The sequence below is a fragment of the Salmo salar genome, chromosome ssa29, assembly GCF_905237065.1.
Source record: "Salmo salar chromosome ssa29, Ssal_v3.1, whole genome shotgun sequence".
Taxonomy (NCBI): domain Eukaryota; kingdom Metazoa; phylum Chordata; class Actinopteri; order Salmoniformes; family Salmonidae; genus Salmo; species Salmo salar.
In genome coordinates, this window is record NC_059470.1 from 35,456,768 (window position 1) to 35,482,200 (window position 25,433).

General features: G+C 42.0%; 2 protein-coding genes and 1 long non-coding RNA gene across 3 annotated transcripts in view; 2 read left to right on the forward strand and 1 right to left on the reverse strand.

Annotated features, from left to right (window-relative positions):
• The window catches only part of LOC106590647 (ATP-binding cassette sub-family D member 3), a 94,930-nt gene extending 84,469 nt beyond the window's left edge, over positions 1 to 10,461 (forward strand). The window contains exons 7-20 of the mRNA XM_045710587.1: positions 858 to 981; positions 1,406 to 1,462; positions 1,642 to 1,784; positions 1,922 to 1,991; positions 2,117 to 2,186; positions 3,047 to 3,236; positions 3,470 to 3,634; positions 3,799 to 3,862; positions 4,182 to 4,259; positions 4,399 to 4,464; positions 6,084 to 6,293; positions 8,074 to 8,178; positions 8,350 to 8,406; positions 8,737 to 10,461. Of these exons, the coding sequence (XP_045566543.1) occupies positions 858 to 981; positions 1,406 to 1,462; positions 1,642 to 1,784; positions 1,922 to 1,991; positions 2,117 to 2,186; positions 3,047 to 3,236; positions 3,470 to 3,634; positions 3,799 to 3,862; positions 4,182 to 4,259; positions 4,399 to 4,464; positions 6,084 to 6,293; positions 8,074 to 8,178; positions 8,350 to 8,406; positions 8,737 to 8,814 (1,477 nt within the window). The 3' untranslated portion in view covers positions 8,815 to 10,461. The remainder of the gene's footprint in view (positions 1 to 857; positions 982 to 1,405; positions 1,463 to 1,641; positions 1,785 to 1,921; positions 1,992 to 2,116; positions 2,187 to 3,046; positions 3,237 to 3,469; positions 3,635 to 3,798; positions 3,863 to 4,181; positions 4,260 to 4,398; positions 4,465 to 6,083; positions 6,294 to 8,073; positions 8,179 to 8,349; positions 8,407 to 8,736) is intronic.
• Positions 10,462 to 13,732: 3,271 nt separating this feature from the next.
• Positions 13,733 to 18,187, forward strand: LOC106590648 (tartrate-resistant acid phosphatase type 5). Its single transcript, XM_014181784.2, has 6 exons — positions 13,733 to 14,030; positions 14,240 to 14,430; positions 15,458 to 15,585; positions 15,830 to 16,021; positions 17,283 to 17,430; positions 17,567 to 18,187. The coding sequence occupies exons 1-6, from the start codon at positions 13,958 to 13,960 to the stop codon at positions 17,804 to 17,806; spliced, it is 972 nt and encodes a 323-aa protein (XP_014037259.2). The 5' UTR covers positions 13,733 to 13,957; the 3' UTR covers positions 17,807 to 18,187.
• Positions 18,113 to 20,048, reverse strand: LOC123731553 (uncharacterized). The gene is made up of 2 exons (XR_006762719.1): positions 19,800 to 20,048; positions 18,113 to 19,656 (listed from the first exon to the last, which is right to left on the reverse strand). It is a non-coding gene; the product is annotated as an uncharacterized lncRNA (long non-coding RNA).
• Between the last annotated feature and the right edge of the window lie 5,385 nt (positions 20,049 to 25,433).

The window sequence follows — 25,433 nt, forward strand, 5'->3', positions numbered from 1 at the left end:
ACTGTCTACCGCGCCGTCTACTGTCTTTCCGCGCTGTCTACCACACTGTCTACTGCACTGTCTACTGTCTACCGCGCTGTCTACTGCACTGTCTACTGTCTACCGCGCTGTCTACTGTCTACCGCGCTGTCTACTGTCTGCTGCGCTGTCTACCATCTACCACACTGTCTACTGCACTGTCTACTGTCTACCACACTGTCTACTGCACTGTCTACTGTCTACCGCGCTGTCTACTGCACTGTCTACTGTCTACCGCGCTGTCTACTGCGCTGTCTACCGTCTACCGCACCGTCTACTTTCTGCCTTGCTGTCTGCCGCGCTGTCTGCCGCACCGTCTACCGTCTACTTTCTACCGCACCGTCTACCGTCTACCGCGCTGTCTACCGCGCTGTCTACCGCGCTGTCTATCGTCTACCGTCTACCGCGCTGTCTACTGCACGGTCTACCGCGCTGTTTCCCGTCTACCACGCTGTCTACCGCGCTGTCTACTGTCTACCGCGCTGTCTACTGCACTGTCTACCGCGCTGTCTACTGTCTACCGCGATCTCTACTGTCTGCCGCGCTGTCTGCTGTACTGTCTACCGTCTACTGTCTACCGCGCTGTCTACCGCGCCATCTACTGTCTACTGCACTGGTTACCGTCTACCGCACCGTCTACCGTCTACTGTCTACCGCACCGTCTACCGTCTACTGCACCGTCTACCGTGCCGTCTACTGTTTGCCGCACTGTCTACCGTCTACTGTTTGCCGCACCGTCTGCCGCACTGTCTACCGTCTACGGCCTCTTCTCATAACCTTACATTCCCATAGTCAGTCTGTCTGTAAATGAACTCACTCAAAATGTCTGTCATCCCCAGAGGATACACGTACTACAAAATGGGCAACCTGGATAACCGCATCGCTAACGCTGACCAGCTGCTGACTCAGGACGTGGAGAGGTTCTGTAACAGCGTGGTGGATCTCTACTCCAACCTCAGCAAGGTACTTTAGCGTACACCTAAACTATCATGCTGACTACTGTTTAAGACCAAAGTATACATTCTTGTCTATAGCTTCTTGTGTGTGTGTGTGTGTGTGTGTGTGTGTGTGTGTGTGTGTGTGTGTGTGTGTTTCCAAGGTGTCCGTTAGGAATTTGTATGGTTGTTGTAGTACACCTTAGTCGATCATTAACTTGTTGTGTAAATCATGATATTGCTGAAAGCTGCTATTTGTATTTATTATTGATCCCCATTGGTTCCTGCCAAGGCAGCAGCAACTCCTCCTGAAATCCAGCAAAATGAAGGCAGTTTATATCATTTCACAATATATTGCCAGATTTCACAACACACTGTGCCCTCAGGCCCTTACTCCACCAGGGAGGTCAGGGAGGTCTACACATGTTAACACTACTGCATATCCCCTTTAGCCTCTCTTGGACATTGGACTGTACATCTTCAAGCTGACGTCTGCCATCGGTGCCCAGGTGAATACGAATTCAGATTCCAGAAGCAACCAATAGATTCCATTCAGGTTTTAGAATGTTCTGAAATACTATCTCTCTATCTCTCTATCTATCTATCTATCTATCTATCTATCTATCTATCTTCTATCTATATTTGCGCATTGGCATTAACAGGATGTGATGTCACTGTTTCCCCTCAGGGCCCTGCGAGTATGATGGCCTACCTGCTGGTCTCAGGCCTGTTCCTGACCAGACTGCGGCGGCCCATCGGTAAGATGACGGTGACAGAGCAGCGCTACGAGGGAGAGTACCGATATGTCAACTCACGACTCATCACCAACAGGTGTGAAGGCCTGGATCTGAGTACATCATGGCTTGGCAATACAGTGCTTTTTGATTTTGAAGTTAAGACTTGTTAAATCACCTCTGCCATGGTGTTTAAAAAGACAACTAAATGATGTTTAACATGTTATGTCTTAGTGAGGAGATTGCCTTCTACAACGGGAACATGAGAGAAAAACAGACGATTCACTCGACATTTAAGAAACTGGTGAGTGCTGTTTGTCAGTCCAAGGTACATTAAAGATCCGTGTTCACTTCTGTCTACACGGACAAACTGCTGATTTGTGAGTTTAAAAGTGTTTATTAATGCTGTGATACCTTCTGTCTTCTCAGGTCGACCATTTGCACAAGTTTATCTTCTTCCGGTTCTCCATGGGCTTCGTGGACAGCCTGATCGCCAAGTGTAAAATCTGACTTTTCAACCCTACAGATTAATATGGTGATATCATCAGTTACATAGACAGAGATCTGATGTTTTAACCCTACAGATTAATATGGTGATATCATCAGTTACATAGACAGAGATCTGATGTTTTAACCCTACAGATTAATATGGTGATATCATCAGTTACATAGACAGAGATCTGATGTTTTAACCCTACAGATTAATATGGTGATATCATCAGTTACATAGACAGAGATCTGATGTTTTAACCCTACAGATTAATATGGTGATATCATCAGTTACATAGACAGAGATCTGATGTTTTAACCCTACAGATTAATATGGTGATATCATCAGTTACATAGACAGAGATCTGATGTTTTAACCCTACAGATTAATATGGTGATATCATCAGTTACATAGACAGAGATCTGATGTTTTAACCCTACAGATTAATATGGTGATATCATCAGTTACATAGACAGAGATCTGATGTTTTAACCCTACAGATTAATATGGTGATATCATCAGTTACATAGACAGAGATCTGATGTTTTAACCCTACAGATTAATATGGTGATATCATCAGTTACATAGACAGAGATCTGATGTTTTAACCCTACAGATTAATATGGTGATATCATCAGTTACATAGACAGAGATCTGATGTTTTAACCCTACAGATTAATATGGTGATATCATCAGTTACATAGACAGAGATCTGTAAATGGTGGTCAGTTTGGTTTCTGCACTTCTCCAACTTGCCACTGTGTCCAGCCGCCACATTTTATTGTTGCTTGGCCAGGCGAACATAATAACATTGTTCAATGTATCACCTCTATACTTAACCCAGTGCTTGGGTCTCTTCCTTCCCTCAGACATAGCCACTGTGGTGGGCTACCTGGTGGTGAGTAGACCCTTCCTCAACCTAGCCGACCCCCGCCACATGAACAGCAGCCAACCTGAGCTGCTGGAAGACTACTACCAGAGTGGCAGGATGCTGCTGAGAATGTCCCAGGCTCTGGGAAGGATCGTACTGGCTGGTAGAGAGATGACCAGGCTTTCTGGGTGAGACTTCTCTCTTCCCAAAACACTTTATGTTCCCATCACATATTCAATTTCATTTTTATTCAGTTCCATTTATAATTCAAAGTAGTAGCCTGCTCTAGCCATAGATGACAAAACTCCCTTATCTTTCCATGACCACTTCATTCTTCCATCAGCGCTGTCCATGCTTTCCCTCCGTAGTGCTTTGGGTAGGAGGTGTTCTGAGCTAGGCTTGGTCTCCCTTCTTCTCCCAGGTTCACCATGCGTATCACTGAACTCATGAAGGTCCTGAAGGAACTGAACTCTGGGAAGTACGAGCGCACCATGGTCTCTCATCAGGACAAGGAATCAGAAGCCGTAGAAAGAGTCCCGCTGGTCCCGGGCGGCGGACAGATCATCAACGTTGACCACATCATCAAGTATGTGTGACAAGCCTCAGGTCATTTCTGTACATAATATTGGCTGCATATAATCTCTTTTAATATGTTTACCTCACTGAAGTTGTCCACGGCCAAACCGCCAAGGGGTTTTCTGAGGATGAGTGGTCAGTAAGAGAAGTGTCTTGACTGTTTTGGTGCTGCAGGTTTGAACACACACCACTAGCAACACCCAACGGAGATATCCTGATCAAGGACCTGACCTTTGAAGTAGGCATCTCTTTCATTTCTTTATCCTAGTTAGTCTCACTGAGAACATCTGGTTAGCAAAATAAACGTGTGTGTGTGTGTGTTACCAAGATCATTTTAACTAACATAACAGTGGAGTCCCTCTCTAATGAATGTGTGCCACTAGTTTAGTCATTCAGTCAGTTTGACATAAAGAACATTTTGTATTTTAAAGTTGGGAATGTTCACACCACTTTGATTTTAATGAGTGATGTTGACGTTCAAAGTTTGAAGGGTCACACCGGATGTTACAATGAGGTTATTCTCTCTCTTTTTTTTTTTTTTTTTTTTACCCCCCCAGGTGAGGTCTGGTACCAATGTGTTAGTGTGTGGGCCCAATGGCTGTGGCAAGAGTTCACTCTTCAGAGTCCTGGGAGAGGTGAAGAATGTTCCGTTTTATGTTCTATTGATATGACTGTGCCAGTGGGAATGGAAGTACTGCAACAAAATCAATTATTTTGGTTTTAGTAAGTTAAGAGTAAACCCTGGAGATAATAACATTGTGTGTTTCTCCATAGCTCTGGCCTCTGTTTGGAGGACAGCTGACCAAGCCTGAGAGAGGGAAGCTTTTCTATGTTCCTCAGGTCAATGGACACCTTGAGTATTTTATATTACCAATAACGTATTTGTACCAAACCGTTGGGTATGGAACCTCGGTTTGGTCCGCACTGTGAACCCAACTGCGTCGTAGGCCTATGCCTGTTGAGTAAAACCGAGCTGGGAAAAAAACCTTTTTCGAACTTTACCGTTAAAACAACTAGAGCCTATGCACACGTTATCAAAATTCAAATATCAACTGGCACATTTCAAACTGCCGGGAAGTAGTTCTGTACTATGGTGAGTGGTGGGGTCGATCCTCAATCTTCGTTTAAATTTCCATTTTAGGAACATTTTGTCTTCCCAGTAGATTAGAACCGCGATGGACAGAGAGTGGTGGATGAAATGTTAACAGTATGTCGCCACGCTCTAAAAGAATAGCCAATGCAACTGCCAACACTACAAATATGGTTGACACATTTTACACCGACATCAGCCCAGTATACCAGAACAAGACGGAAACGCAAAGAAACAACAACACAACATGGTCTCCCTCTGCATTCAAGCAGCCCTTGGCAGCTGATTCTGACCGGCCCAAAGAAATTACAAGAGTGATAGGCTATGTTTTATATTTTTTACAGTCTTTGGGTTTATAGCCGCGGATATACGCCCATTCTCGGTGGTTGAGAATACGGGATTTTCAGCACCTCGTGAAAGAGACTCACTCATTTCAGTAAAACGGGTCATACCCGCTCTATATAAGCAACCCAAAGCCAAAGTTTTCAATGAATTGGCTAATGCACCCTGTGTTACACTTACTTAAGCGACAGCCCGTCACATGACCCCGGAGTGGGGGATTTACTGTGCTACAGACACGCCCCGTTTATGAGAGTCACAAGTGTGAATCTGGCACTGAAGAAGGTAGTGTCATGGTGCGTTTTAACCAAGTGGGAAGTGGGAATTTACCACATGCTACTGGGAAAAATCCACTTGAACGGCCCTCCAACTGGTAGTTACTAGTGGGAAACTCATCTATCATGCAGAGCACGCACTCCTCCACACATGGTGACCTCTGACATCACCTACTAAGGAAATGGTCCCTATAACAGCATTTTCGGCAGTTTAAATGCAACAACACATTATTTATAAAAAGCAATCTATTAAATACATTTTTGAACTCTGTCGTTTTTTTTTGTTTACGAGCTTGACAGCTGTACTTTTAGTTTACGGTTGACACAGCTTGTTGGCCATTAGCCAATCGGCGTTTCTCAACTAGTTCAATCACATGAATGCGTCCAACTAGTATTTACAACTTCAAAACCGGTAAATTCCCACATAGTTACAAACGCAGCATCAGAGTGAAAACTTGAGAAGCCCAAAATGACAATCCTGTCACAACAGACGATGGAAGGAACGCTGAACTTTGTGAACGTTGTGAATGGCAGTTAATTCCCCTGCTGTACTGAAACCGAACCGTGGGTTTGGTGAACCGTTACACCCCTATTACCATATTCTATTCCATGTTTTGGCAAATTGTGAATTGGCAGCCAACTCTAGTCTGTCTATTAAGATGCATCTCATTGTAGAGACCCTCCATGACCCCTGACCTCTTCCATCTTATTGCACAGACCCTACATGAACTTTGACTTATTGAATCCTATTATAGAGACCGTACATGACCCTTGGCACGCTGAGGGATCAGGTGATTTACCCTGACACCTATGAGGAACAGAAGAGAAAAGGAATCTCTGACCAGGTGTTGAAGGAGTACCTGGACAATGTCCAGCTGGGTCACATCCTGGACAGGGAGGGGACCTGGGACACTGTACAGGACTGGATGGACGTCCTCAGTGGAGGAGAAAAGCAGAGGATGGCGGTAAGATGGATGAGAGGAATACTTCTTCCTGAATGGAATAGTTTTCTTAATAATAATTACAATCAAAATGGTTTCTCATACCTCATTGGAGATACTTTACCATCTATTAGTTCACACGCTCCTATGTTATCACAGAGTGCCACCCATACTGGCCTTCTAATAGTAGGCATTTAGGGGATATGAACAGAACGTTTTATAGGATGTGACATTTCAAATGTAGGAGGAGCCTAGTATGTGTTGCTTATTGCATTAGATTAAACTAAATAGTACCATTAGTACTTAGTATGTACACTGAACAAAAATATAAACGCAACATGTAAAGTGTTGGTTTCATGACTAGAAATTTTCCATACGCACAAAAAAGCTTATTTTTCACAAAATTTGGGCACAAATTTGTTTACGTCCCTGTTAGTGAGTATTTCTCCTTTGCCAAGATAATCCATTCACCTGACAGGTGTGGTATATCAAGAAGCTGATTAAACAGCATGATCATTACACATGTGCACCTTGTGCTGGGGGGACAATAAAAGGCCACTCTAAAATGTGCAGTTTTGTCACACAACACAATGCCACAGATGTCACCAAGTTTTGAAGGAGCGTGTAATTGGCATGCTGACTGTAGGAATGTTCACCAGAGCTGTTGCCAGATAATTGAATGTTAATTTCTCTACCATAAGCCGCCTCCAACGTCATTTTAGAGAATTTGGCCGTACATCCAACCGGCCTCAACCACGTGTATGACGTCGTGTGGGCGAGCGGTTTGCTGATGTCCTTGTTGTGAACAGAGAGCCCCATGGTGGGGTTATGGTATGGGCAGGCATAAGCTATGGACAACGAACACAATTGCATTTTATCGATAGCAATTTGAATGCACAGAGATACCGTAACGAGATCCTTAGGCCCATTATTTAATTTTTTTATGTATCTGTGACAGACAGATGGATGTCTGTATTCCCAGTCATGTGAAATCCATAGATTAGGGCCTAATTTCTATTTTTAAAATTTTTTAATTTCAATTGAACCATTTCCTGATATGAACTGTAACTCAGTAAAATCTTTGAAATTGTTGCTTTTTATTTTTGTTCAGTGTAGTTTTAGTAAGTAGTAGGCAAGACAGATTTGGGACATAAACATTGACTTTGTTTGGTTTGCTTCACGTGTGTCTGTATATGGCCATTGACTTTGTTTGGTGTTATGTGAATTTAAGTTATCAATGTTCTTAAACCGAACTTCAATTAAACTACTCAGTCTGCCCCCTCCAGAGTGTGTAAGATTCTGGTTGAATGACGCAGACGGAAAACCAGCCAACAAGGGTCAAAATGTTTATTTATGAGAGCTCTGCCCTCCTTACAATGTACAAAGCCTTTTATATTAACACACACACACACACAACACACACACACACACACACACACACCAGTAGAGAACTCCACCCCGATTTAGACGGCTGTACTTTTCCACAGTACACATACATTCCTTATCAACCTTGCTACCTGTCTTCTAATCTCCTGCCAACTAGCCGTTCCCAGGCCGTTGTTACTCTCCCTAACTGAGGGAGACCTCTTCTGTTTCTTTCCCAAGGCTGTCTTATCAACTCTGCCCTGCTCATTTTAACTGTCTTATTCACACACAGTATTGGAATATAGTTTTTTAACCCATTATTATAGCCTTATTTCCAATACATTTCAACAGGTTATAAGGTTTCTGAGTGAAATCATTTAGTCAAACCTTTAATCATATAATTTCCGTTACATTTGGTCTGCTTCACGTGTGTCTGTAGATGGCCCGGTTGTTCTACCACAAGCCCCAGTTTGCCATCCTGGATGAGTGCACCAGTGCTGTAAGCGTTGATGTGGAGGACTTCATCTACAGCCACTGCAGAACGGTACGGACTCCAGCCTTTAGCCTGGACTCGTAGCATATACTGCTATATGCCTGAGTGTTTACTTCTAAATCCGTCTTTCTAATTCTCCAGTTTTAATAAATAATAATACAGGTTACGTACAAGTTGTTTGGTGTGGTTGTCTAGCTGCTAATGCCTGGTCTGTTTCAATAGGTTGGCATCAGTCTGTTCACTGTCTCTCACAGAAAGTCTTTGTGGAAACACCATGAGGTAAGATCGCAACCTTTTCTGGAAACACTGGGACATGGGGAATTGTGTCTATTGATGTGTCCGTATACTGTTGGGAGTCCTCTGGGAGATTATTGTGGGGAAACTCCTTCTGGCAGTTTTTTTTTAAAATATGTATCTTTTTGTTGAATTTGTGGCATGTAAGCAATGGTTTATTAAAGTTCCCATGGTGCAGCTGCAACCATGCACTTTCTACCGAATGTGCTTTTTTTTTTACTTATTGTTGCACGTGATCAACAATTCAAGAAGTGAATCCTGTTTGGCTGAAATGAGACTGAGCTTTTTTTCTTCTTTTTCTTTCAATTTTTCCAGTACTACCTTCACATGGACGGGAGAGGGAACTACGACTTCAAACCCATCACCGAGGAGACCATTGAGTTTGGCTCCTAGACGAACAACACACACACACACACACTATCATTTGGCCTAGAGAAAGTTGCTCACTAATTCTGCACTTAAAACAAGTTTTTGAAATAACCCTCTTTTTGTTAGTTTTCTTTTTGACAAAGCTGTATTTAAAATATCTTGTTAGTCTGATCGAGAAAGCATTTGTCCACGGTGATTGTATATAACTTGTCATTTATGGTCCAAATTGGTCCAAACTCAATCAGATTACAGAATGGGCTAATCCAATCCAGATGAATTATGTTTGTTATACAACTGTGAACTGAATCATGCTTCATAATGATTAAGATGAGTTAGCCCCTACAGAGGACTCTTATGTGATGAATTAAAACAGGGAGGTGGAGCCCAGCTGATGGTTTAGTGGTCTCTTAGACAAGTCACTGAGGGCAGGTAACAGTATAACTGTTATCTTGTCTTTTTTTTTTTTAAGGTATATGTATAATATGCAAATGAAGCTGCTCGTTTCCTCTGTTGGGGTGAAATCCTTCCATGTGCTTTCCTAGTCTGGTCCCAGAGTTGGCAGCGTTGACCAGGATCTGTCTAGGACCAGGATCTGTCTAGGACCAGGCTAGTACATCTAGGCCTTTTGTATCTTGGTCCCTGATATGTTTGTACTGTCTGGGACGAGGCTAGTCCTATGCCTTTTTGTATAGTGGTCCCTGGTGTTTGTACTGGCTGGGAACCGGCTAGTCTATCTAGGCCTTTCGTATCCTGGTCCCTGATCTGTTTGTACTGTCTAGGACCAGGCTTGTCCATCTAGGCCTTTCCTAGCCTGATCCCTGATCTGTTTGTACTGTCTGGGACCAGGCTAGTACTATGCCTTTCATAGCCTGCTCCCTGATCTGTTTGTACTGTCTGGGACCAGGCTAGTACTATGCCTTTCATAGCCTGGTCCCATGATCAGATTGTACTGTCTAGGACCAGGCTAGTCTTCCTAGGCCTTGGGTTATGAAGCCTGACCTACTGTAGAGTAAAGAGGAAGTGTTGCCTGAAGCTGGAGAATCCCTGTCCCCAGGTGCTTCCTCTGTGGCTTTTTCTCAGTTTGTCTTTTCAGCGTGTCCTCTCCTCACCTCCCTCTGAAAACGCATTGAAAGAGAAGGTCTGAGGAGAGGGTCCTTGGATCTTCTCCAATGCAGTTTGAGAAAGAGATGAGGAAAGGGCCAATGAGAAAGGGATCCAGCAAGGCTCTGATTTCCCTCATTTACAAATCATCTATCACAAATAAGTATCTGCACAGCACTTGGTGGAATCCCCTGGACCAGGTCTCCTGTCTTAAGCATTACATCCATAATCAGTCATTCTCCAGCTGCTTATAGCAGTATGTGGAATTGGCACTAGATAACTGATCATTTGATGTATGAAATGTGACACGTGTTGCTCTTCCTTGGATCAGGGTGGTGCAGTCGCTCTGCAGACACCAGAAGGCTTCCTTCTTTTATCACAGCAGTAACTACTGCTATAATATACTGACTGTAGCAATGGTGTCCGTCTCTTGTTGTTTTAAAAACTGAACTGTAAAGAACAGGCTCTGTAGAACTGGTTATATAGGACAGAGAATGTAATATAGTGATTTGACTCTAAAAAGTGCATGCACCTACAATAAACTGTATCAACAATGCATTTTCATTAAAACAGAGCGACTGCAGTGTGTTTATTACCACAGGGTTACCTGTGGGGAACAGGGACTCTTTCAGTTGTTGAATGTTGTTGCAGGTGGAAATGCTGTGAATAGAGACAACGTAATTCCTCGTTCTAGCTGTCGGATAGGCATGTTTGTTCTACATAACATTTTGGAACATTCCAGAGAACATATTTCTATGTTCTGCAAACAGTGTTTAGTGGGCTTCTGGTTTATGTCCTTTAAAATCCCTGAAGGATTCAGTATCAAATAGAAAATAACACAATGTGAAGGGTAGGGAGGGAGAGAGGTAACTGAGGTAAGTAGCTAACATGAGGTAGGTGGGTAGGTAACACTGTAGTGGGTACAGTTGAAGTCAGTAGTTTACATACACTTAGGTTGGAGTCATTAAAACTCGTTTTTCAACCACTCCACAAATGTCTTTTTACAAACTATAGTTTTGGCAAGTCAGTTAGGACATCTACTTCGTGCATGACACAAGTAATTTTTCCAACAATTGTTTACAGACAGATTACTTCACTTTATAACAATTCCAGTGGGTCAGAAGTTTACATACACCAAGTTGACTGTGCCTTTTAACAGCTTGGAAAATTCCAGAAAATTGTCATGCCTTTAGAAGCTTCTGATAGGCTAGTTGACATAATTTGAGTCAATTGGAGGTGTACCTGCGGATGTATTTCAAGGCCTACCTTCAAACTCAGTGCCTCTTTGCTTGACATCATGGGAAAATCAAAAGAAATCAGCCAAGACCTCTGACAAAATTGTAGACCTTCACAAGTCTGGTTCATCCTTGGGAGGAATTTCCAAAGACCTGAAGGTACCACGTTAATCTGTACAAACGATAGTACGCAAGTATAAACACCATGGGACCACGCAGCCATCATACCGCTCAGGAAGGGGACGCGTTCTGTCTCCTAGAGATGAACATACTTTGGTGCGAAAAGTGCAAATCAATCCCAGAACAACAGCAAAGGACTTTGTGAAGATGCTGGAGGAAACAGGTACAAAAGTATCTATATCCACAGTAAAACGAGTCCTGTATCGACATAACCTGAAAGGCCGCTCAGCAAGGAAGAAGCCACTGCTCCAAAAACGCCATAAAAAAAGCCAGACTACGATTTGCAATGCAGGCTTAAAAAGCAACTGCCGGAATGAACAACGAAAATGTCTACAACTGAGCACAGGGAGGCGCACATGGGGACAAAGATCGTACTTTTTGAAGAAATGTCCTCTGGTCTGATGAAACAAAAATAGAACTGTTTTGCCATAATGACCATCGTTATGTTTGGAGGAAAAAGGGGGAGGCTTGCAAGCCAAAAAACACAATCCCAACTGTGAAGCACTGGGGTGGCAGCATCATGTTGTGGGGGTGCTTTGCTGCAGGAGGGACTGGTGCACTTCACAAAATAGATGGCATCGTGAGGTAGGAAAATTATGTGGATATATTGAAGCAACATCTCAAGACATCAGTCAGGAAGTTAAAGCTTGGTCGCAAATGGGTCTTCCAAATGGACAATGACTCCAAGCATACTTCCTAAGTTGTGGTAAAATGGCTTAAGGACAACAACGTCAAGGTATTGGAGTGGCCGTCACAAAGCCCTGACCTCAATCCTATAGAAAATTTGTGGGCAGAACTGAAAAAGTGTGTGCGAGCAAGGAGGCCTACAAACCTGACTCAGTTACACCAGCTCTGTCAGGAGGAATGGGCCAAAATTCACCCAACTTATTGTGGGAAGCTTGTGGAAGGCTTCCCGAAACGTTTGACCCAAGTTAAACTATTTAAAGGCAATGCTACCAAATACTAATTGAGTGTATGTAAACTTCTTACCCACTGGGAATGTGATGAAAGAAATAAAAGCTGAAATAAATCATTCTCTCTACTATTATTCTGACATTTCACATTGTTAAAATAAAGTGGTGATCCTAACTGACCTAAGACAGGACATTTTTACTAGGATTAAATATCAGGAATTGTGAAAAACTGAGTTTAAATGTATTTGGCTGAGGTGTATGTAAACTTCCGACTTCAACTGTAGATAGGTAACACTGTGCTAGGTAGATAGCACTGTGGTAAGTATAGGTAGTTGTAATTGAACCCTGAGCTTGGGTCACATGATGGGAGGACAGAAACACACCTCCCTGAAGAATGATTGGATATTGAGCTTGACGCCCCCTGAATAATGATTAGATATTGAGCATGACACCTCCCTGAATAATGATTTGATTTTGAGGATGACGCCTCCCTGAATGATGATTAGATATTGAGCATGACACCTCCCCGAAGGGTAAAGGTTAAAAATGCACCTCTTCAAACAATACCTGTGTTCTGTTCTCTGTGACATGTCACCGCTCTGAATGAACTCCATAGACTTTGTTATCCTTCATAGATTTAGCTTGATGAGAGCTGTGACTTCACAGTATATATTTGCTTTATGAGGACACTTGAGTAGCTCATAGATTTGTTTCATACAGGGACATAATGTAATGTAACTAAGGACTTTGCAGCAAGGACTTTTCTAATTCCAAATTTGAACCTTGGCGCAGAGTCATAAAGAAAAAGTAACCTGAGTCGTAAAAATGTTTGTTTTTTGTTGCCTTGAACACGGCCTTTCTTCGTACGCTTCTCGGTCTTACTGGGTGAAAGGTCAATGATATCCACTACAGACTTTTGGGGCGTAGAACTAAAGTACACACATGATGTGGCCTGACCATTCTTTCCATCAAAATCATTAGATCAAGAGACATACTGAGTGAACCCTTATAGTCAGGCTATAGATTAAGTCAGGTGTTAAAGTTCAGGTGAAAAAAATAATCTGTTTTTTATTTATTTATGTACTAAATTTCTTGTTTTCATGTAATTGTATTCATTCCAGGGCTTTCCTTTATTTTTACTATTTTCTACATTGTAGAATAATAGTGAAGACATCAAAACTATGAAATAACACATATGGAATCATGTAGTAACCAAAACAGTGTTAAACAAATTAAAATATATTTTCTATTTGTTATTCTTCAAAGTAGCCACCCTTTGTCTTGATGACAGCTTTGCACACTCTTAGCATTCTCTCAACCAGCTTCACCTGGAATGCTTTTCCAACCTATGCTGAGCACTTGTTTGTAGCTCATTTATTTACATTCCAAATATACTATTGCATTCTTATACACCCCCATTGTATGCTACTTTGATCACTTAAATTGATTGTCTATACTGGTCGGCATTGGTTTCTAGTTTTAAAGGTAACTCAAAGTTCCTGTTTGCAGAGTAGATCGACATTGCTTAGCCAATCAGCTGTTGTTCTGAGTCTTTTCTTCTCAGATGGCTCAATGCAGGAAGTTATTCTGAAACCACAATACTGCTTCCTCTTTATAAACAGTTCTAAAGAGAACCATAAAGAAAGTTGTTTCTGTTACAGCGTGTGCCACTTTGACTGACTGCTCAACCGAATCATAGTCTTTGTTGGTAGGTCTACACGTCTCCATACTGGTGGAATGGATCGCCTTCAGCTGCTGCCTCTGCTGTGCCTACTTTCATTCTGGCCACACTGCCAGCCACTGGAACAAGGTACACTTTTCTATCTTACCAGATCTCTATCAACTTCATTACTTTATTACTGTGTGGTTGTTTCCTGATATCCATTTAAATTCAGGCCGTAATGTAATTATACCAAAGAGTGTCTTTCGTTCAAGCACATGAGATGGTATGAAATAGAAAAGAAAATAAGAATTGAGATTTTGGTTCTGCTGTGTATATATGTGTCACCTGTCCTTTAGCATCGCTGCGGTTTGTTGGGCTGGGGGACTGGGGAGGCATTCCGTTATTCCCCTACTACACCCCTCACGAGAAGGCCATCGCTAAAGAGCTCTCCTGGACGGCCCAGACTCTGGGATTGGACTTTGTGCTCAGTCTGGGAGATCATTTCTACTACCATGGAGTGAAGGACGTGAATGACCACCGCTTCAAGGTCACTTCACATTACAGTTTGCAATACAGTCGCTCTGCAACACTGTTCACACTGCAACACATAGGCTGCGTTTACACAGGCAGCCCAGATCTGATTTGTTTGCTCAAAATACCAATTATTGGCAATGTACTACCTGTGTAAACGCAGCCATAGGCGTGGGTTGAAACGCCACACGACAGCAAACATTATTGTGATGACAAACTCATCAACTGTTGTGACAACAGCTAGTAAACATATCTTACCATAGGCAGTTAGATTGTAACTTAACATCTCAACATATCTAACCTATCTGTCGTGTGTGGCATTGTGAAGAACACGCATACAACAGTCATACTGAAGGACTTTGAAAATTGCAAGAAAGCAAACTAAATATCTAATGCTCCAGACTGTGAAATATGCGGTGAGATAAGAAGTGTTGCATCACAGTTGTTCCCTGTTTCTAGGCAGCTAGCCAACTTTGTGAGAGAGAGAGAATGTGTTTAAAAAAAAAACCTAGGCAAGTCAGTTAAGAACAAATTCTTATTTACAATGGCGGTCTACCCAGGCCAAACCCTAACCCAGAAGACTCTGGGTCCAATTGTGCGTCGCCCTATGGGACTCCCAATAACGGCCGGTTGTGATACAGCCTGGAATCGAACCCAGGGTCTGTAGTGACGCCTCTTGTTAGTTGAAGGACAAAGTGATGTAACACAAACTGACAGATGGAGCTGTGTTCAGATCACCCGTGTTCTTGTATAGTGAAGAGGACACTTTCTTTTCTCACTCCTAGAGCATGTGATTCTCATTTTCTTTCTGAAATAAAGTGAAGCACTATGCCCTCTTGTGGTAGAATATTGTAGATCAACTGTTTCTTCAGAGGATTCAGAATGTATCAGTGTTGCAGCACACAGAATGTTATGCATTATAACATGACTATTGATGTGTTATATATATCAGTTATATATAATATCGCTCTAGTTTTTCATCCTTCAGTCATTTTCCTGGGTTGGTAATTATCTTTTTCTTTTCTTTCTTTTTTCTCATGCAGTGTACCTTTGAGGGTGTCTTCTCTCAAGCCTCACTGGTTGACATCCCTTGGTACTTGGTGGCGGGGAATCATGACCACCATAGCAACGTTTCCGCTCAGATCGCTTACTCCAGCAGATCGAAGAGATGGTGAGAATCTCAGTAAAGATCTTTTAACTATGCGTTTTAATTGTTTACGCCACGCATCCTGAATACAACATTCATACGCCAATTAGGCAGATGCTTTCATTCAAATAGTGTATACATTTAGAGTATGTGATCTCTGTTGGAATTCAACCCACAACCTTCTTGTTGTTGCTAGCGACACGCTCTTACCAACTGAGCCACACAAAACAGGACCTTCTGGTGTTGTTCTCTCCTCTTGTTACCTCAGGAGGTTCCCGGAGTTATACTATGAGCTCCAGTTCAAGGTTCCCCAGAGTAACGCGTCGATGACCGTCCTGATGATTGACACAGTGGTGCTATGTGGGAACACCTATGAGGGGACCCAGCCCAAAGGAGAGGAAGACCTGGAGGCTTCTGCCAAGCAGTTAGACTGGATCAACTCCAGACTGGCAAACAGCAAGTACGTCCATATGGTCCAGTTTCCTGGAACCAGATTAAGCATAGATAGTCTAGGACTATGCTTAATCTGGGTTTGAGAAACTGGCCCTGAAAGACAAAAGGTCAAACACAGCCTCTCATTAAGTATACACTGTTCAAGCACATCGGTGAAACATCAGACAACTTGTTCTGTGAGTAAATAATGGCTTGGATGGATTAAATGTTTTTCAAGGTTGAGGAAAATAAAATTATTTGATCTAATAAGTTGAAAAAAGAATGTGAAGATTTCAGACCATGAAGAAATCCCCGACTGACCACACCCTTCTTTTAGAGATCCCCGACTGGCCACACCCTTCTTTTAGAGATCCCCGACTGGCCACACCCTCTTTTAGAGATCCCTGACTGACCACACCCCTCTTTTAGAGATCCCTGACTGGCCACACCCCTCTTTTAGAGATCCCCGACTGACCACACCCCTCTTTTAGAGATCCGTGACTGGCCACACCCCTCTTTTAGAGATCCGTGACTGGCCACACCCCTCTTTTAGAGATCCCTGACTGGCCACACCCCTCTTTTAGAGATCCCTGACTGGCCACACCCTTCTTTTAGAGATCCCCGACTGACCACACCCCTCTTTTAGAGATCCGTGACTGGCCACACCCCTCTTTTAGAGATCCCTGACTGACCACACCCCTCTTTTAGAGATCCCTGACTGGTCACACCCCTCTTTTAGAAATCCCTGACTGACCACACCCCTCTTTTAGAAATCCCTGACTGACCACACCCCTCTTTTAGAGATCCCTGACTGACCACACCCCTCTTTTAGAGATCCCTGACTGGCCACACCCCTCTTTTAGAGATCCCTGACTGGCCACACCCCTCTTTTAGAGATCCCTGACTGGTCACACCCCTCTTTTAGAGATCCCTGACTGGCCACACCCCTCTTTTAGAGATCCCTGACTGACCACACCCCTCTTTTAGAGATCCCTGACTGGCCACACCCCTCTTTTAGAGATCCCTGACTGACCACACCCCTCTTTTAGACTCCTCGACTCTCATCACTATTTGAATCAAGAAATACCTTCACACTGCTACACACACATTCCTCAACTATTACTGAATGTGGAATGAAAACTCCTGTAACAGAGTTGGTTTGTTGAACCACACGAGCATGATGAGTAAACTTGCCTGAGACATGAAGACTTGTGCTAGCTCCCAGAAGATAATATCTTTGCTTTAGCTCAGGTGGCTAACACAGTCTTGTATCTGTCCTTCTCTCCCAGGTCAGAGTTCATTGTGGTGGCTGGTCACTATCCTGTGTGGTCCATTGGTCATCATGGCCCTACAAAGTGTCTTGTGCGTAGACTACGGCCTCTGCTGAAGAAGTATGACGTCACAGTCTACCTGAGTGGCCATGACCACAGCATACAGGTGGTTATTATACATGTTATGACCATACATATACATACAATAACAAAGTGACCGTTTGAATAGACAAATGTTACCTTTTTTTACAGTCACTTATATGAACAACTGATGTTGACCTGACTCTCTGTACTCTCACCAGTTTATCAGAGAGGGCGATGGGAGTTCCTATGTGGTCAGCGGGAGCGGGAACTTTGAAGACATATCCACCAAAAACGCCAAGACCTTCCCGTCATCATGGCAACGGTTCTCCAACGCTGTCGACCGTACATACGGAGGATTCGCTTACTTTGTAGTCACAGAGCACAGTATGACTATCAGCTACATTCAGACTGATGGGAAATGTGTTTACCAAACAGCACTGGCAAAACGCAAGGTCTGACAGACACAGAGGCATCGCCAGATAGTCAACAATGAACTACTATAGGTCTAATATGCTGTCTGTTTTTAACCTCTTACACTCTGACATTGTTGACCAAACCAACGCGTAATATTGTATACTACCTTCATAAAGTACATTTCAGTTTCAGAACTGTAAGTCCTACAAAACACATGCTTAGTACTGTTAGAAAGGTAGGAACTGATAAAGGTGTCAGAAACTGTGACTACAACAGAGCCTGAGGTGCAGCAGGCCAAAACAACTGAAATTCATATTCCTATTAAAAAAAATCTGGGAGTGGGGGAGGGGTCCCCCAATTGTCCCCATGTTAGTGAATAAGAGACTTAAAATGTCTAAATTTCAAATAAAATACGTCACCAATTACTGGTCTAAAAGATAACACTTTTTTTTATTAGATATTTTACCTAATGGTGGCCCTCTACACATTTACAAATACCCATTTGAACACAGCCATTGTAAAAGCGCAGCTGTTTTTCAACTTGCCAAGCTGAAGTCTATCCATTGATTTAAATGTATATATCCCCTGTCTGATAGCCAGTTTGTCCCCTAGATGGCAGTAAGAGATCACATGACGTCTCTTGGCCACTTGGAAACCAGTTGGTCTGGTTTGGGTAGTGAGTCACTGTACCAAAATGGTTTAATGTTTTTCTCGATTGTTTACACACATTTTCTGAAAGCATGCCTCATATTCTCAGAACTCTACACACAAATCAAAAAACACACACACAATGGGCAAAACCCCTCAATTCTCCAGCAAAATGAAACTTTACATTCAAAACAATGTTATTTCTTATCAAAATGGTATTTTGTTTTCAAATGACACACACAAACCATCATATGAATAGACATAAGAACCAATTGAACACTGATGTGCTCAATGTAAAACACTATGATGAATGGAAAACACTTCTTCTCCATTCATCATAATGACTTAGGCCATTTTTTGGTTCAGTGTTGCCATCACTACAGACAGTACATTACATAAGTGTGTTGTAAAATATTTGAGAATATTGTTTTTATACTCAGAACACACAAATACACGGTAACAAATATATTTCATTTTCCCCAGAAAAACAATGTACACAGTGTACATCCCATTCCCAACCAACACAAAGTTGCACATACAGTGGTCTACATACAAAACAGAAGAATTTAATGTACACAGAAAACTATGCTGCATCCTCTATTCTGTTGCGGTCTGGCCACAGCACCTCATCCACATCACAAGCGACGTTTTCCCTGGCCAAGCAGCGGGGGAAATATGGCCTAGCATGGCGATTCCAGCCATGAAAAGCATCAGCTGCTACATCTTCACATGCGTCTTTCATAGCTTGGAGAAGAGGTATACGCGTTTGTGGATTTCGGTCATACACTTTCCATCTCCAGGCAGAAAAAACAATGCCTCAATAGGATGTAGGAATGGAGAATATGGAGGGAGATAAACAACTAAAGAGCGTAGCTGGGCAGTGAACCAGTTACGAACCAGAGCAGCCCTGTGGAAACTTACCTTGTCCCAAATGACAACGTACCTGAGCTGCTCTGGGCCATCTACCTGATCTGGTGGAATGAGTGTGTTGTGTAGGGTGTCCAGGAATGTGATCAGATGGGCGGTGTTGTAGGGGCCAAGGATAGCATGGTGATGGATGACGCCGTGGTGGGTAATCGCTGCACACATTGTGATGTTCCCTCCTTGCTGGCCAGGGACTTGAACAATGGAAACGCTGGCCGATGATATTCCTTCCTCTCTTTCGTCTTTTTGTGAGGTTGAATCCAACCTCATCAATGAAGATGAACTGGTGCTCCACTGCAGCCACCTCTAGCTCAAGGACTCTCTGAAACACACATGACAATATCAGAAATAGACATGGAGTGGTCACTATTGTGAAGCACAATCATTATGATTACAATACCGAAGTATGTATAATTTATACAGTGTCGAGAGTATGCATCAATGGTGGGATTGTATAGGACTCACTTGCACATAGTTATATCGCAATTCTTTGACTCTTTCTGAATTGCGTTGAAATGGCACATTGTAGACCTGCTTCATCCTGAGATTATTTCTGCGCAAGACACGGTCCAGTGTTGAAAAGTTTACCCTATCAATATTTTGAAATATCTCATTGTTTTCTATTATTTTTCTTTGTATTTGCCGTAATGTTATGGCGTTATTTTCTAGGACCATGTTGATGATTTCAGTTTCCTGTTCAGGAGACAGAACACGTTCCCGACCACCTTGTGTTGGTAATCTTTCAGTTCTGCCAAACAAATAGTAAAATACTGTAAATACAAAGTAGGAATACATTTCCCAAATACTTGAAACATACTTTAATTTTTACAGTCCTACAGAACAGTCCACAGACAATACTGTACTACTGTACTCATTGAGTACTGTATTGATATGCAGTACTGCAATTTTCTAGTGAGAGTAGATTTCTTACCTATTCTCATTTCGGAATGTCCGGATGATGGATGCTACAGTGTACCTGCTCAAATTTGTCTGTACTCTTTGCCCAGCCTCCCTCATTGTTAGACCATGGTTGACCACATGATCAACCAAAGTGGCTCGGATCTCATCAGAGATTACGGTCCTTGGCCTTCCTCGTCCTTGTCCTCCCCGTCCTCCTCCTCTTACTCTCACTCCTCTGGCTCTGCCTCTGTTTCCAATGTTGGCATCCATTGTTCCAAAACAGAAGAGCTCACCTGTTGCCCGTTTATGCTAAAGGTCTGATTGCTAATTGTAAAACTGTGTGACGGGTGTTTGCCCATGTGATGAGTCAGTGTGCATATTTGAATGGCAGTGTGTTCATTGTGAAAAACAAGAGATTTTCTGCATGAAAATTGTGCCAAATGCAAAGAATTGTGTATAGTGTTTTGAAAAAAAGTCTGTTTTACAACTGCAATTTGAGTGTAAAGCAGGAATTGTGCTTGTAGTTTAGCAGAATTGGTTCAGGGGGTTGGTGCATGAGTTACATGTTGTGGTCATTGTGTCTCAAGTACCAGTATTTGTGTGTAAACAATTGAGAAAAACTGTAATGTATTTTCAAGCCTGACATCTTAAAATGAACCTAGCAATCAGGCCTTTCATGTTATATAGTTTATTTATTGAAGTAAAACACAGACAGATGAGGAAACTTCAAATGTAAACGAGTGAGCTATCTAAATGGAGCATACAAAGTCATTTGGAAGTAAATGCAGTGTTTTACAATGACCATCAGGATGTACCCTTTTCCACGCAGTGGTAGTGGTAGTGTTTTACAATGACCATCAGGATGTACCCTTTCCAAGCATACTACATGTTTGGAATTTTGGTGACTTGACCTACATCGCATACTCTATGAATTTGACCATAGTGTATGATTTATGGCTTTTACTTTTAAGTATTTGCCTAACTGTTTGGTATAAATATATATTAAATCTCCAGACAATACTATTTAGTGATCACTCAAACCTCTAAACCAGGGTTCCCCAACTGGTGGCACGCGGGCCGAATTTGGCCTGTGGGTGTTTTTCTGAGCAAAATAACAAATAAAAAAATTATTTTATTTTGTGGACATAATAGACTGTAAAAACACCAGGAAATCAGCTCCTAGTGATTTTAATTTAAGAAATCTGTTCCCAAGTATTCCCACGCATAATAGAGAGAAATGTGATCTTATACCAATGTAAGCAAGGTTTGAAATGACTATCTGTTTGGGCTTCTTGTGGTCAATTTACAGTCTTCAAATTATTTGTAATTATGTTCCAGCCCCCCGACCATCCGCTCAAGAAAGGAAATCAGCCGGCGGCTGAATCTAGTTGTTGATCCCTGCTCTACAACATAAATATATATTAAAATAACCTAATGAACAATAAGTACTTCCAGAATGACTACACATAATACATTAGGGATCTTCATAAAACATGATATATCCTACTAATCATCATTTCCCATATCATTTCGTTTTCAGCCGTCTCCCAATATCAAGATATATTTTCCCAAAGATAATATCAAGTTAAAAAACGATATAAAACACAATAAAATACGTTGGTAGTGGTATTGGTAGTGTTATTGGTAGTGGTAGTGTTATTGGTAGTGGTATTGGTAGTGGTAGTGTTATTGGTAGTGGTATTGGTAGTGGTAGTGTTATTGGTAGTGGTAGTGGTAGTGTTATTGGTAGTGGTAGTGTTATTGGTAGTGGTAGTGGTAGTGGTAGTGTTATTGGTATTGGTAGTGTTATTGGTAGTGTTATTGGTAGTGGTATTGGTAGTGGTAGTGGTATTGGTAGTGGTAGTGGTATTGGTAGTGGTAGTGGTAGTGTTATTGGTAGTGGTATTGGTAGTGTTATTGGTAGTGGTAGTGTTATTGGTAGTGGTAGTGGTAGTGTTATTGGTAGTGGTAGTGTTATTGGTAGTGGTATTGGTAGTGGTAGTGTTATTGGTAGTGGTATTGGTAGTGGTAGTGTTATTGGTAGTGGTAGTGTTATTGGTAGTGTTATTGGTAGTGGTAGTGGTATTGGTAGTGGTAGTGGTAGTGGTAGTGTTATTGGTAGTGTTATTGGTAGTGGTAGTGGTATTGGTAGTGGTAGTGGTAGTGTTATTGGTAGTGGTATTGGTAGTGGTAGTGTTATTGGTAGTGGTATTGGTAGTGGTAGTGTTATTGGTAGTGGTATTGGTAGTGTTATTGGTAGTGGTAGTGGTAGTGTTATTGGTAGTGGTATTGGTAGTGGTAGTGGTATTAGTAGTGGTATTGGTAGTGGTAGTGGTAGTGGTATTGGTAGTGTTATTGGTAGTGGTAGTGGTAGTGTTATTGGTAGTGGTAGTGTTATTGGTAGTGGTAGTGTTATTGGTATTGGTAGTGGTAGTGGTATTGGTAGTGGTAGTGGTATTGGTAGTGGTAGTGTTATTGGTAGTGGTAGTGGTAGTGTTATTGGTAGTGGTATTGGTAGTGGTAGTGTTATTGGTAGTGGTAGTGGTAGTGTTATTGGTAGTGGTAGTGGTAGTGGTAGTGTTATTGGTAGTGGTAGTGTTATTGGTAGTGGTAGTGTTATTGGTAGTGTTATTGGTAGTGGTAGTGTTATTGGTAGTGTTATTGGTAGTGGTAGTGTTATTGGTAGTGGTAGTGTTATTGGTAGTGGTATTGGTAGTGTTATTGGTAGTGTTATTGGTAGTGGTAGTGGTAGTGTTATTGGTAGTGGTAGTGTTATTGGTAGTGTTATTGGTAGTGGTAGTGTTATTGGTAGTGGTAGTGTTATTGGTAGTGGTATTGGTAGTGGTAGTGTTATTGGTAGTGTTATTGGTAGTGGTATTGGTAGTGGTAGTGTTATTGGTAGTGGTAGTGGTATTGGTAGTGGTAGTGGTATTGGTAGTGGTATTGGTATTGGTAGTGTTATTGGTAGTGGTAGTGGTAGTGGTATTGGTAGTGGTATTGGTATTGGTAGTGTTATTGGTAGTGGTAGTGTTATTGGTAGTGGTAGTGGTAGTGGTAGTGTTATTGGTAGTGTTATTGGTAGTGGTATTGGTAGTGTTATTGGTAGTGTTATTGGTAGTGGTAGTGTTATTGGTAGTGGTAGTGTTATTGGTAGTGGTAGTGTTATTGGTAGTGTTAGTGGTAGTGGTAGTGTTATTGGTAGTGTTATTGGTAGTAGTAGTGTTAGTGGTAGTGGTAGTGGTAGTGTTATTGGTAGTGGTATTGGTAGTGGTAGTGTTATTGGTATTGGTAGTGGTAGTGGTAGTGGTAGTGTTATTGGTAGTGGTAGTGTTATTGGTAGTGTTATTGGTAGTGGTAGTGTTATTGGTAGTGGTAGTGTTATTGGTAGTGGTATTGGTAGTGGTAGTGTTATTGGTAGTGTTATTGGTAGTGGTATTGGTAGTGGTAGTGGTATTGGTAGTGGTAGTGGTATTGGTAGTGGTATTGGTATTGGTAGTGTTATTGGTAGTGGTAGTGGTAGTGGTATTGGTAGTGGTAGTGGTATTGGTAGTGGTAGTGGTATTGGTAGTGGTATTGGTATTGGTAGTGTTATTGGTAGTGGTAGTGGTAGTGGTATTGGTAGTGGTAGTGGTAGTGGTATTGGTATTGGTAGTGTTATTGGTAGTGGTAGTGTTATTGGTAGTGGTAGTGGTAGTGGTAGTGTTATTGGTAGTGTTATTGGTAGTGGTATTGGTATTGGTAGTGTTATTGGTAGTGTTATTGGTAGTGGTAGTGTTATTGGTAGTGGTAGTGTTATTGGTAGTGTTAGTGGTAGTGGTAGTGTTATTGGTAGTGTTATTGGTAGTAGTAGTGTTAGTGGTAGTGGTAGTGGTAGTGGTAGTGTTATTGGTAGTGGTAGTGGTAGTGGTAGTGGTATTGGTAGTGGTAGTGGTAGTGGTATTGGTAGTGGTATTGGTAGTGGTAGTGGTAGTGGTAGTGTTATTGGTAGTGTTATTGGTAGTGTTATTGGTAGTGTTATTGGTAGTGGTAGTAGTAGTGTTAGTGGTAGTGGTAGTGGTAGTGTTATTGGTAGTGGTATTGGTAGTGTTATTGGTATTGGTAGTGGTAGTGGTAGTGGTAGTGTTATTGGTAGTGGTAGTGTTATTGGTAGTGTTATTGGTAGTGGTAGTGTTATTGGTAGTGGTAGTGTTATTGGTAGTGGTATTGGTAGTGGTAGTGTTATTGGTAGTGTTATTGGTAGTGGTATTGGTAGTGGTAGTGGTATTGGTAGTGGTAGTGGTATTGGTAGTGGTATTGGTATTGGTAGTGTTATTGGTAGTGGTAGTGGTAGTGGTATTGGTAGTGGTAGTGGTATTGGTAGTGGTAGTGGTATTGGTAGTGGTATTGGTATTGGTAGTGTTATTGGTAGTGGTAGTGGTAGTGGTATTGGTAGTGGTAGTGGTAGTGGTATTGGTATTGGTAGTGTTATTGGTAGTGGTAGTGTTATTGGTAGTGGTAGTGGTAGTGGTAGTGTTATTGGTAGTGTTATTGGTAGTGGTATTGGTATTGGTAGTGTTATTGGTAGTGTTATTGGTAGTGGTAGTGTTATTGGTAGTGGTAGTGTTATTGGTAGTGTTAGTGGTAGTGGTAGTGTTATTGGTAGTGTTATTGGTAGTAGTAGTGTTAGTGGTAGTGGTAGTGGTAGTGGTAGTGTTATTGGTAGTGGTAGTGGTAGTGGTAGTGGTATTGGTAGTGGTAGTGGTAGTGGTATTGGTAGTGGTATTGGTAGTGGTAGTGGTAGTGGTAGTGTTATTGGTAGTGTTATTGGTAGTGTTATTGGTAGTGTTATTGGTAGTGGTAGTGGTAGTGGTATTGGTAGTGTTATTGGTAGTGGTATTGGTAGTGTTATTGGTAGTGGTAGTGGTAGTGTTAGTGGTAGTGGTATTGGTAGTGTTATTGGTAGTGGTAGTGGTAGTGGTATTGGTAGTGGTATTGGTAGTGTTATTGGTAGTGTTATTGGTAGTGGTAGTGGTAGTGTTAGTGGTAGTGTTTCTGAAAGCTAATATTCACAGCAGTAGAAGTGCCACTCAACAAATAAAAAGGGAAATATTTGCAGCATTGCACGGAAACAAAATATACACTCCAGTATGTGTAACATATTCCCTGTGCGATTTCACAACAGAATGTTGACCTGCAGCCTCCATTTCAAAGTCCAGTTTA

Coding starts and splice junctions, on each gene's coding strand:
- LOC106590648 (XM_014181784.2), top strand. CDS start 13,958: ATGGATCGCCTTCAGCTGCTGCCTCTGCTGTGCCTACTTTCATTCTGG. Junction 15,586..15,829: donor TCCAGCAGATCGAAGAGATG/GTGAGAATCTCA, acceptor TTGTTACCTCAG/GAGGTTCCCGGAGTTATACT. Junction 16,022..17,282: donor TCCAGACTGGCAAACAGCAA/GTACGTCCATAT, acceptor CTTCTCTCCCAG/GTCAGAGTTCATTGTGGTGG.